We start from the raw sequence: 13,462 nt of genomic DNA, 5'->3' as shown, positions 1-13,462 counted from the left end.
ACTTTGCGATGGCGAGGAAACACAGTTCCTCTTTCATCTCTTTTTTTTCTAAACATGTTTTAGGGTTTAACTCTTTCATATCCATTTCCCCTCCCTAAACACGCATTAGATTAAAAGACCAAAACAATAGATAATTTTTTTTAAAAGCACTTCACCAACAAGTAAAAGCTTTTTATCTTTTTGTTTATTTAAAGCGCCTAATCTCATGTACAGTTTTTCTCACTTTGAACTTTTTCATCACCTTTTATTTAAACAGGGAGAACGATTGTTTTTGAGGGATGTTTCACCACCAGAAATCTCTTTTGCAAATGCAATTATATTACAAGTTGAACATTTGTGAGGCAAATGCATTTATGCGTTGGCAAACAAGAGATATTTACTCAGCACTTTTGTTGTTGACTCAGAGTGCTGGTTGACTGCACAATATCACTCTGTATGGGACATGCAAACCTGGTTATGTCGAGAGGCGTGTAGTGGACCACAAGTCAACTGAATTCCACTACATTTCTTGCTTAGTAGGTTCTTTAGGTCAATCGTGATCCACAGTTTGTTACTAGGGAAACATCTCACTGGTCAAGATGGGGTTGTCCAAACATAAGTGCATGTAGTCAGTCACCCACTCATTCCTGGTATCGATGTCCTCTCCGTGTGGCTGGCACAGTGCATCACAGTTTTTAATCTCAAAACAATGCTGGGTTTTCCAACTTCCTGTGTCCACCTCAAATTGCTCTTCCTTACAGAGCGATTTGTAAGGAAGAACAAGATGTCTGTATTCTGAGTAGGGAGAAAAAAATTTAATTAGGATCTGATTTTTCCAGAGGAGGTCTTGCTTTGAAAATATTTGAACCCTTGACGTTTGCATAAAACAAGCCCAATGTCTTGTTTTCTCTGCAAGAGCAGCTGGCAAAGTGTTGAAATGTTGGAAGTGAAGAAGAGTAAGCCATAAGTAAAGACATGAGACATTGCAGGCTGAGGTCCATAGATTTTTGTTTATAATGTCTAAGTCTTTTTAAAAATGTAGAGTTTCAGACCAGCTAACAAGTTTCGTAAAGCCTTTAGAGATGAAACAGGGCCACAGCATCACAGAGTCATCCTGACATCTATGTCACATTTCTTTGTTTTGAACTCTTAATTTGTCCTTCTTACCGTGTGTAAGTTCAGAAAAGTGGTTATATTCTCGAGGCCTTTTTATGACTGTTGAATATCAACACATCTGCTGTGCTTTAATGAATGATTCCCTTGCCTTTACCGTTTTGTAGAGTGTCTTAAAGAAAAGTACAGAAGTGTCATATTCCAAGATAAGTTCCAGTTATTTCAAATGCTGACAAACTTGTTAATTTAAAAACATATATTTTCTGGAAATGGTTATGGTTTTATAGTAGTGTAGCAAAAATATAAATCTGTCATTGAATGGTCTCCCCCTGAAAAAAAAGATCAAGTCAAATTATTGGTTAGATTATTTTTATTTGTGTGTGTGTGACACAGAGAGAGATTATCCTACTTCAATAACAATTAATTTGTTCAGGAAGATGTGCGTCCTTCACTACTTGTTAATCTTCTAAATTGTCTTCTCAAATATTTTTAGGAACCATCTCAAGTGAGATAGAGTCATATTATTATTATTAATTATTATTATTATTATTACCATACCACCGCAGTTCTGAGTAACATGGCTGTGTTTTTATGAAGATATGCACGTGTTCATTTTGAATTAAAAGCTGTCGTGAGTCATTCACATACTCAAATCAAATTAGACATGAACTGCAAACTTTTACACAATAAGTCTGTCATATCAAGCCAACAGCTCAGACAAACCTGTAATACAATATCTCCGTTGCCTCCGGGAGAAACTTGAGATTCACCGTCTTTTCCAGAAACTCTGACATTTAGATAAAGTGTTCCTCAGATGAACCCTGGAAGATTGGCAGCGAAGACAAAACACCCACCAATGTGTACATCTTTTTGTTTTGGGTATTTTCATTTTCAAGATCAAAGCTTATTCATATGAAACAATTTGAATGCATGCATGATTAAATTGAAGTGATTTTAAAGTGTCTAGAGAGGACACTTGTTGCTATTTGACTATATAAATAAAACAGATTTGAATTAAATCACACTGAGTAGCATTTCGTCCTTTAAAAAACTTAAACTTGAGGCAGAAAGAAATCGAGAGGTATGAATATTTTATAAACCACTGTAAAAGTAATGTCGAGAAATTTATGGTGGGAACGATTGTGTCTAAAAGAAATAGTGAAAGAAAGAAAGTGAAAAAAAGAAAGGAAGGAGGGGGGAAAATGACGCCTTCGTGTTTAGTCATTCAGCGCCACAGTAGCCTGGGAAATAAAGCCTCAGTACAGCGGAGGAGGAAGAAAACCCCCAGTGAGGCAGCCGCTCTGACGGCTGTTACCAGAAGCAGCCTGCGACGGCGACCAGCGGAAGCCTCGCAGCTTCATGCTGGAGCAGCGGCGTGTTTAACGGAGACATTCCCGCGTCTGTTTCTTCGAGTTTCAGTCCGCATAAGATGACTTTTAACGCCGTGTTGATGCTGCTGCTTACCGCCATGTGCTGCCAGCAGGTGGGCTCCGTCAAATGCCGGGTGAGTTAGACACAGTCCTGACCTGAGGGAGGCTGCACGGATTTAAAGAGAGCATTTGGATTTTAATCACTACTGGGTTATTTTAGGCGTAAATATCGAGATAATATGCTTACGAATGCCCCTTTTCTTTATACATATAAACTGTGTGCTTAAATGTAGTGAACTGATTTTCTGTTGTCTACTTTCAGAAGGTTCCTCAAACCGGTGAGTTGTTTATTATTATTAATTATTATTATTATTATTATTATTATTATTATTATTATTATTATTATTATTATTATTATTATTATTATGGTTGTTATACATTTTTTCCCATTAAATGTTCTTCAACATAAGTTCAACAATCATGCATATTTTTAGACGCTATTTGATTCATAATAGAAAATTGCTCATTGATTCCCCTTATTTTTGTTTAAAATGGATGAATTAAAATTTAAATTATTTATATATAGATATTATTTGCTTATGCAAACAGCTCACAGGATTAGGACAAGTATGCTTTCTCCATATTCCTAAACTGCCATCCATCCTTTAATGTGTGAGGCTCTCTTCCCAATGTACACTTCATAAATACGTAGCATCTTTCGCTACCAAACCGATACAAACGAACGATAACACATAGGGTAAAATAAAAATGTGACCCAAATTTCCAGGTTCAGTAAAGCGGACCTGGGTCACATTCCAGTTGGGAGTAGGCTACTCCAGTTGCAAGTTGGAAAAAAGTTGGATTTGCTGTCTGTTCTGTCACAAAGTAATAGCAACACAACATTGTGTTTTCCTTCGGTTTTGTGCACATTTTAACGCACTAAATCAGAACGTTTGCTAATAAATATGCTGCATTGCTACAACACAGTTGATAAGAACCAAACTGTCAGAAGTGGAATAAAGTAAATACCAGCAGTCTTCACTACAGTCTGCAAATGCAGCCGCCATATTGGAACTTCAGGGTTACAGCTTTCTAAGTCATAATTCAGAGGACTCTCTTCATACTTATTAGGACATACCATATTTTCCTGGCATTTGAAGAGTTGCAGGTGGTGTAAAAATACATGAAGGAAGAAAATGTTTATGTTTTCATTGTTTTAAGTTATATTAAAAAATAACAACTTAGATTTCTTTTTATTCTTTTTTGAAATCATATTAGAAAAATGTATTGGTTTTTCATTGAAATATTTTGCATTTTAAAATGAAATTAAAAAGACCTACTTTTTTGTATTTTACAACTAGTTTCTGACCAAAAAAATCAATTTTCAAAAACATTAACAGATCTTTTGTTGGCCCCATGTTGCACTACAGCTGTCTCAGATGTTGTTCAGGGACATTGTCCCATAAACTTGACGTCCCACCCGCCAGCAATAGAGACAAGCAGTGGATATTATGAAATGATAAGAGCCCACGTTTGGATTAATTCTACTGGTACGTTCTGTTAAATTATGTGTGCTGCTGTAAATTTATCTGTAAATATTTTGGCATCATCAACCTTTCATTGTGATTTATTTGACAAAGTTACTGAAAGGTTTCTCAAACTGCTGTCTTCCAGACTTTCATCAGATTGAAATGGAAGGAACCGATAAAAATGTTTTCAGGCCGTTCAAAAACTGCAAAATAGAGGTTCTCATTGCCTCTGAATATTGTGTACATTGTAATAATATCACAGTTTGTAATGTTTTATATACTGTTTACAATGATGACATCTTTCATTGCATCCTAGAGTCGTAGTGGACACATCAGGTGTTGCAAGAATTCGACGAACTCTCACCTGGTAACTACTTAAAGATTTTTATGGACTAAAATGTAATACAAGCAAGATTATGCAAATATAAAAAATTTTTTTTGGTACTTATATTTTTGGGGATTTTTCTTTTTCAGTGGAAGCTGGAGTTTAAGTTCAAAGCTTACTCTAGAAAGAGCGCTTCTGTGTCGTACAGCTCAAAATCGATAAACTGCAGTGTTCGTTATGTTGTTCCAGGTGAGATATTTTGAATTTCTCATATAATCTTTTATCATGCTTTTGTCTTCCTTCTTTTATCTGGTTTCTGACTCTTGGATATCACCCTTTCCACACTCTCTTACGCTTGTTTTGGTCTCCATCATAAGTAGTGTTTAAAACTTAGTGAGCTACTTCAAATTAAACAATTAAACAGATATAAACTAGAAGAGTAACATCATCAACTTTAACACATGCTTTGATATGTATTGAAGTGCTTCTACATTAACAGTTTCAGAATTATAGTAATAAAAAATGCAGTTGTTCATGGTTTACCTATCTAACTATCATACTGGATAAAAGCTTTTTTCCACTTAGTCTAACAGTTTATAAAAACCTGCCGTATAAGGGATGAAGGCCTTTCTCAGCAGTCTTGGTTAGAAGAATGAAAGGTGTGCATTTGTGCATAAAACATCAGATTTTGGAGGTTAATTTGTGCTACATAGTATAAATGACTCCATAACAGACAAATGTAAAAAAAGCGTATTAATACATTCCTTTACACAAGATCTATTTAGGTTTTCCTTCATTTTCAGCCATTATCCCACCATTTTGGCTCACATCCTGCTGCTGTTTTTTTAAATTTTTTATCTGACTTAGGTCCTCAGCCAAACTTCAGGCTGTCTGTGAATAAGACATCCAAAACCATTTCAGTCCAGGTGGATTCTGGAGACCCAGTGAATGTCAGATGGTGTTATGAAGATAATTTTGGCGACTGCAGTAACGGGCATGCACTAACTACAGTGAGCATTCGAGGCCCGTTCACCACAATAAAATTTACATTTATGTTATTTATTTACTTCCTCTTTCTGTTTGTGCATTCTTTTCGTTTCAGAGCCGCTCAGCTGTTATCACCATCCCCTATCTGCTGCCCTGTGTGTGTGTTGAGGTGAGCGCCATTCAGATTTTTAAAAAGGTGATTTTTTTTTTTTTTTTTTGGGTGATATTTTGCTGATGTTTCTGTGGTTTTTGTGTTTCTATATTCGTTATATTTACTGGCAGGTGTACTACACCTACAGAGATGCCTCAAGACGTAGAGAGTGCCCATTTCGAAATGAAAGCCTTATTGGTGAGTGTGGCTGATGAATCATCTTAATTTCACTGTGGGGAAACATCTAAGCCTTTTATATGTCAAATCGAGCATACCGGTAGTCAGTTTGGGAAATTCAAGATATACATGTGAGTAATCATATTTGAGCTTGCTTAAAAACAGTCTTTCTTAGTCTTTATTTCTGTGAGCATTTTGAAAGTGAGCACAGTTTCCAGCAATGATTCTGTTGAGATGGAGGTTGTTATTTGAAGGGTGATGTGTCACAGGAAACACAGGAAGCTGCTGTGAACTCAGCCTAGAGTATGAAAAAGTTAACTCTGGCCTATTTTTGTTGTTTCTCTGAAAGCACGGGTAGATATATTTTGCAAATTAGGTAATAATAGCCAAATAGTTTAGTCTCAGTTATTGGGTTGGTATTAAAATAACAAGAAGTGGAGGGATAAGTGAACTGTCTGACATTTTCAAACAGCTCACTCTGCACACAGAGTAATAATAAATAATAACAGACAACTTCTCAAAGATGCTAGCCGATCATTTTGTGCAGAGGTAAAAACAAAACTGCTCATTTCAAAAATAATCACTACAAAAGTGGATGCTAAAAAATTTGCTAAACATTTGTCTGACCGCTAAGAATGCCAAACATTCCAAAACTGTTTTAAATATTTTCGACTGGATCACAGCCAAAGCAAAGCAGGCTTTATTGTTATTAACTTGCATCAACTGAACAATCAGTCGCAAAGGCGGTAATAAGCAATGGAAAAAAAAAAAATCCAAGAATCGGATTTTTACCGACGTATTGGAAAACTTCACCAGACACAACACTCTCCGTCACCAAAATTATTCATAGCATGCCACATCTTATTAAAGTTTCTGATCAAAACTATGCAAGATAATGAATGTGGGTGGTTAACAGCACCCACAATCTTTCTTTAATCTACAGAGATTAAAGAAGAATTGCATCAGTAGGGCTGTTTCTCTGAAGCTTGATTAAAAGAAATAATTCCCTGAGTTTCTTCATAAATAAGTGATTTAAATAAATGTCATGAGTGCATTTGGACAAACCTCAGAAAGCTTTATCTTAGACCTCAGTCTACACTGTGACAGGGGCATTGAATTATACCGTCAATGCTAGGCTGTTACTAATTAAAATTCAGATGCCATATTATACTGCTAAATTTTAAACACAAGACACTAACATTTGTTCTTAACCTGTTACATCGTTAACTATTTAGAGACTGTGCCATGATGTTGTATTATAAATGTTGCCACAGGGTTTTAGGAGTCGTAGTGCGCAGAGGAAAAAAAAGCCTCAAACTGTGTTACACAATGAGGCATTTGCATGTGAACTCTGTGTAAAACTGAGCAAAACTGTTCTGGCATGAACTCATCTTCGATTGAAAAAAACCGCAGAAAACAGAGCTTGTAGGTTTGTTTTTGAAGTACTCTGGTGTAACAGGTAGGTCACCTGTACGAAGGTTCACTGACACACTGAAGCTGAAGGGTATAATGGAGATTTCTGGAATCAGATGTCGCAGTCTGTTTTGGTGACAGATGTTTACAAGCAGACTGTCGTGCTTCAGAAAAAAGCGTGCTTACTTTTGGATTTTATTTTGCGTGGGATCAAGGTTGTGTGATATCTACATGGACATCCTGAGAGGAACGGAATCCTCTCAGGGTGAAACGGGTGGTGGAGGCTGGTGGAGAGATATCGCCAACTAGAAATATCTGGCAGGCTCCAACACAAACTTCCAAAATGTATTTTCTGAAGTAAACTGCTTATGAAACAGAAAATTACATTTTTGACCGGGTAAATCTAAAATCTGTGTTTATTTTAAATGATTCACCAGACAACAGAGAAATCCTGCAGACCTCTGAGGTGAAGGTGTTCAAGTCCCACTTGTTGTGGATTCCACAGTGTCCTGAATGCAGAAAGAAAGTCTCTGCTGCCCTCTGCTGGAAGATGCACAATAACGTCTGCATACCTATTCCCAACTCCACTCTGGAGAAGAACAATGAACCTGCCCTGGTAATAATCTGCACCATTTGAGAATATATAACTGATACGTAATTTATTTTCTGTAACAAGCAATTTATTTATTTATTTACAGAAAATCAAAACATTCACAGTGGATAAACACCCCCAGATATGTGTGCAGGTGAGATCACCTCTGAAAAATAGCCTCTTGTACTTTTTTTTGTGATAATTACATTTATTTACTTATTTATTTATTTTACAGATTTTCATCCAAGATAGCCACTCCATCTATTGCCTCTTCAAGAGCGGTGAGTCAGAGCTGTTTATGCATGAGTGGTGATGATGCAAAGCTTATCTTAATGTTTTCACTCTCTCTTCTCTTGACCCTTCCAGATAAACCTTCTTGGGAAACGCATATCACGCCAGTCAGACAAAGCATCTTGGTGCATATCACCTCCACTGTGTCTGCAAAGTTTTCAGCTCAACTCTGTCTTCTTACTGAGGCAGGATGTGTGCCTAGGGGACAAATCCACTCAGAAACAATGGTTAGTTTAGACATTTACTATTGAAATATGTGCAAATGAGCGAATTTGCTTTCATCTAGTAAACAATTTATTGTGGTAGGACTTAAAAGAGGTAAATGAAAGGTGTTGGAAGGTGATGTCATGAAGCGTACACTTGTGATAGGATATATTAAAGTACCTGACGTCAGCCGCCTTATTTGACTGGAGTAAAAACAATAAATGGTGACATGCCAGGCTGATAGGCACAGAGCAAGAACAGCAGATATGTTGGAGAAAGGATTTATCTATTTTTTAAGGATCTCTGAGCAGGAGAAGGGAAAGAAGAACATGGTAACGACTCATGAATGTAGCAAAGGAAGATTGGATGTCAGAAGCACAAAACCTCCCATTTGAAAAACAGTGGCTGTTGTGTGTCAACATGTCCCAATGAACTTGGATGTAGGTTTTTTTTTTTTTATCAAGTTACTTTTTTGTTATTTTCTATCAGGAAGATTGTGAGCAGCTTTACTTGTTTTGAAAGTTTTGTTTTGTTTTAAGGATCAGCATCCAGAGGGTTAGTGAGGAGGTGGAGGATGTTTGGATAGAGTGAGATAGAAGCATGTGAGCTCCCCCTGGAGGGAGTAGCTGGAAGAACAAATAAAAGACAGCAAATCTGTTTTCAATGTACACTCACTTACTGTCGACTTTATTAAGTACACCTTTGCAATTCAAATGTGAACTCCTTTTGACTTTTCAGACTTTCCAGCGAGGTCTTCTGCTGCTGTAGCTCAGCTTCCCCTGGTTTTATCAAGTAGTTATTTGAGCTACTATTGCCTTTCTATCATTTTGAACCAGCCGGCCCAATCTCCTCTGTCAAGGCTACTGGATATTTTCTTGTTCAGATGATTACATAGACCCCTTGATGCCTAAATGCATTGCTGCCTTTTGGGGGAAGCACGGGTGTTGCTGTAATTTCTTAAATTAAGATTTATTGGCTGAAAAGAAAATGTTTTTTGTGCAAAATAGCAAAGGACTGCTTAGTGGAATATTTGGTGGGGTAATGTAGCTCGAGCGCGATGCATCAATATTCAGCATGCCAATAATAAAATTCATCAGTTAGGTGGAGTTTTTCTGTCCTTCGATTTTGTATTTTTGATTTATTTATTAACGCTCGCAGAAGGCTGTGAGGACATCATATGAAAAAGAAAGAGAAAGATAAGGAAAATGTAGGCTATTTGTCACATCATTATGGGAATATTCCATAATCAAATTGCAGTTACATGTTTAAATGACTGATCAAACAATTTAAATTAATTTAAAGTGCTTTTGACAAATGAAAAAAAAATTATTCTGCAAAGTTTAGCTGTCATTTGTTCTCTAAGCATATATGCGGAGTGCCAACAACTGCAGCATAAATAGGTGTTATATCTGCATTTCAGTTATTCTTTTATTTGGAATGCAATAATTATATTTTCTTGCTACTAGAAGTTATGACCTTTCTCTCCCATTACAGGCCACCGATCACCAATCAGTCGGAATAAATGTACCCATTCAGGACATTACTGAGAGGTCATGTGTGCAGGTAAAGAAAATACAGCCTGGATGAATTTCTGGTTTGGGGTGTTGTATTTTTATTATTCTGCTTTTCACTTGTTTTTTCTGCAGGTGTGGCAATCGGATCCAGCTCTTACTGGGAGAAGAATCCTGTGCCCGGACTGTAAGGAATTACACACCCGGGCCTCTTTGCGTGTCTTTGGGTTATGCATGAATGCACATGTATCTCTTAATTCAAAACAAACCTCGACTTGCTGTTTGTTTTTTCTAGACACACACAACAGGCGGGGTGTGTATGCAATTGGAGTTTTGCTACTTGTTGTCATCTGCATGTTACTTGGATCTCTCATTCACCGTGCCACCAAAAGTGGAATGGCAGGTCGGTTATGTGGTTTCATTTCACTCATGTTGCACAACGACTGTGTCGGCACATCTTAATGATGTGAACACATTTTCTGTGTTTTCCTTACACCCAGGATGGCTGACCATTCAGAGGCCGGTGCTGCTGGTGTGTTCGTCGGATCAGTCGGCCCACGTCTCTGCTGTGTGCGCCTTGGCCTCCGTACTGCATGAGGAACTGGATGCACCAGTGCACACTGCTCTTTGGTCCCAAAGCTCTCAAACGCAGGCTCAGAATGGGGCTAGTGTGGCGGATCTGGGTCCACTTCCTTGGCTGTATGGGCAGTGGGAAGCTGTCCGCAAGGCGCAGGGAAAAATTCTGATCATGTGGAGTCCTGAAGCTAAAAGAACTTATCAGAGATGGAGAGTTAATAGGGTGGATATGAATAATAGTTGGAGTACAGACATAATCAGGGCACCGGTGCATGATTATTTAAAGGTGACTGGGTCTAGGGTGGAAAAGGACAACAATGAGAAATGTACAGAAAGCAGAAGAGTTAATTGTTTTGAGGATGAAGATTCACAAAAGGAGCCCTCCACTGTTATAAAGCCCATGTTTGTGGCTGCTCTGGCTTCTCTAGAAGCAGCTCTGCTGCAGGGCAAAGGCAAAGATGTTGCTATTGTTTACTTCCAGGGCCTCTCCCACAGCCGGGACATCCCACATGCCTTCAAAGGCATCCCTCGCTTCTGTTTACCTCAAGAATTCAGCGGTCTCATACAGGAGCTGGCAGAGGGGAGAGAAGGGACAAAAAGCAGCAAATTCAGATGGCACTGCTGGCCCAGATTCCTGTCTAAAGTTCTGTCTATGTGCCTGGCTCGCCAGCTGACCCAGAGGCTACAAACAGTTCTGCCTCAGACACGAGCACAGCGTGTCTCATCAGCAATAAAAATCAGACAAAGAGCAGGTGGAAGCTGCCTCTCGTTGGCTCTCCCAGCAGCAAACAAGAGCAGGAGCTTCTGCACAGGTAGCTAAGGGGAACTGGGAAGCTTTGATCTCCGGTTTCACACACCAGAAATTTGCCCTGCGGGAAACATCCATCAATCCATCACTTTCTAACAGCTTTGTCCCTAGTGGGGTCGGGAGGGCTGCTGGTGCCTATCTCCAGCTAACGTTCCGGGCGAGAGGTGGGGTTCACCCTGGACAGGTCGCCAGTCTGTCGCAGGCCAACACAGAGACAGACAGGACACACACACACACACACTCACACCTAGGGAGAATTTAGAGAGACCAATTAACCTGACAGTCATGTTTTTGGACTGTGGGAGGAAGCCGGAGTGAAAGGGAAAAGATGCAAACTCCGTGCAGAAAGACCCCGGGCCGGGAACCAGGACTAGGACCTTCTTGCTGCAAGGCAACAGTGCTACCAACTGTGCCGCCCTCCTGCAGGAAACATGATCCTTGAAACTCTGTGAGGTAACATGTTTTTGGGAGCTGCTCACTAGAACTATTCATTGCTTTCCCTCACTTGTTTTGCATATCAAAGAGAGGCAAACACTCTATCTTTTACCCCGGATTTCACCATTCAAAACAGAGGCAGCTTTATGTTACCCTCTCGTGACAGAGGTAGGGCCAACACCTGCCTTATCTCTGAAAGTATGCTAACCGCTATGAAAATGGACTTGCAAATTCTTACTTCACTTTCTTTGCGTGCTCGCTCAGTGTTTTCACATGCTGTGACAGCGCAGGTGACGAACTGTATGGGCGCTGTTCGCTGTGGCGGACACATTTGCATAGGATTGTCTGAACACATGCACATAGCCACTACAGTCTCAGGATTTCCTTTGTTAGAATGCAGCAGCGTTGAAAGATGTAGATGACTGACTTATTTGCAAGTTTTGATTGTTTTCATGTTATGACCCTGCAAGGTCAACCGTGTTTGCTTTTGGCAATTTTGATTATACTGCAGACATACAGTACAGAGCAAAGGTTTGGACACACCTTCTAATTGAGTTCAATTAGAAAGCATGTCCAAACTTTTGGTCTGTACTGCACTTCCTCCTACATTCAAATTTCAGGTAATGCATCGAGTTTACAACACTTCATATGTATAATTTGTCACCAGGAATCATTTGAATCTAATCCAGTATTAGTTTCTTACTTAAACGTAAGCTGCTACCTCAAAGATCTCAGAGCATTAGAGCAAGAAAAGCCTGACTGAGGTACTTTCTCATGTCTACCACCCTTATACAAAAGAGATCCATCAAAGGTTAACGGTTAATTTTATGCAAAGCAACTTTAAACTGTAGACGCTACAGGATATCTACAGATGGATATGATTGCCACTGTGCAACTGTAAGGTTTGTTTTCACTGCTTCAATAAACAATGTTTAGCCTTAGCCTTGTACGGATGGCATTTTAGAAAAATGTAGAATAATAAAATGCTTTTGATAGAAAAAAAGTGTATTTGGTGAAAGTCTCATCACATGGGGATAACATTTTTTTACTCTACAGGACCTTGGAAAAATTCACACCTTGCACATTTTCATATGCTTTCATGATCGCAAACTCTATTTTATTTGGATTTTAAATTAACAGAACAACACAGAGAAGTGTGCAGTGGCGAAGTGGAAGCAATTGCAGCTGAAAGTCTTTTAGCTAGCAATGGCTTTCTTCCTATCACTCTTCTATAAAGGACAGATTCATCCAGTTCATTACTTATAATTTCACTGTTTACAGATTCTCCCTCCTAAGCAGTGGATTTCTGCAGATCCTCCAGTTACCATAAGAGTAGGGATTTTGGCCTCCTTCCTAAATAAAAAATCTTTCCTTTCCCTGTTAGTTTAGCTTTACCCCATATTTTTGTATTTTTCTTTATATTGTTCTCTTTGCATTTTCAAAAAAAAAAAAAAAAAAAAAAAAGATCAACTACAACAATGTGACAGTTCTAAATCTTGGGATTTGGTTTTAAAACTTTTCCTGCCTTTAACTTCTCCCCAACATAATCTCTGACCTGTCAACTGGGTTCTTTAGTTGTTTGTTCACTTACATTCCCTGTTAAACCTTTGAGATCTTCCATATTACCCAAAGGCAAACTAATTATTTTCTGCTTACATTGGAATAAAAATATCACAATAAGGTGATCCTTACAAATGAATATGTGCTGCTTGACGGAGATCAAATATAATCCTAGTAATACTTTTGCAAACATAGCATGCAGATTTTAGTTGCCAAGTGTTTAGCCTACCTTGCTGATTTCACTCAGACATGATTTAACTGTATTGCCATGATCAAAGGCCACAGTGATAAAATATTATGAAAAAGCCTATACCACACCTATATCTTGATGTTGGTGCATTTTTCAGTATGTTATCAAGGTTGGCTGTGCTTCCCTGGCACACCAGTTTACTCTCACAAGTACAAAGGTGTTTAATGTGGAGTTGAGCCAAACCTACTATT

General features: G+C 38.5%; 1 protein-coding gene across 1 annotated transcript; it reads left to right on the top strand.

Annotated features, from left to right (window-relative positions):
- Nucleotides 1–2,348: 2,348 nt before the first annotated feature.
- LOC122829102 (interleukin-17 receptor C) lies at nt 2,349–11,218 on the top strand. Its single transcript, XM_044113358.1, is given in 18 exon segments — nt 2,349–2,596; nt 2,785–2,800; nt 3,893–4,012; nt 4,137–4,207; nt 4,308–4,358; nt 4,466–4,565; nt 5,184–5,326; nt 5,419–5,472; nt 5,586–5,652; nt 7,482–7,660; nt 7,743–7,790; nt 7,872–7,917; nt 8,003–8,154; nt 9,626–9,694; nt 9,778–9,829; nt 9,938–10,045; nt 10,143–10,952; nt 10,955–11,218. Coding segments are annotated over 18 exon segments (2,241 nt in total). The 5' UTR covers nt 2,349–2,521; the 3' UTR covers nt 11,035–11,218.
- The last annotated feature ends 2,244 nt before the right edge of the window (nt 11,219–13,462 follow it).

Source organism: Gambusia affinis, linkage group LG01, assembly GCF_019740435.1.
Source record: "Gambusia affinis linkage group LG01, SWU_Gaff_1.0, whole genome shotgun sequence".
In the NCBI taxonomy this organism is placed as follows: domain Eukaryota; kingdom Metazoa; phylum Chordata; class Actinopteri; order Cyprinodontiformes; family Poeciliidae; genus Gambusia; species Gambusia affinis.
The sequence above is the reverse complement of the archived record's forward strand: the minus strand, read 5'-3'. Positions and strand labels throughout refer to the sequence as shown.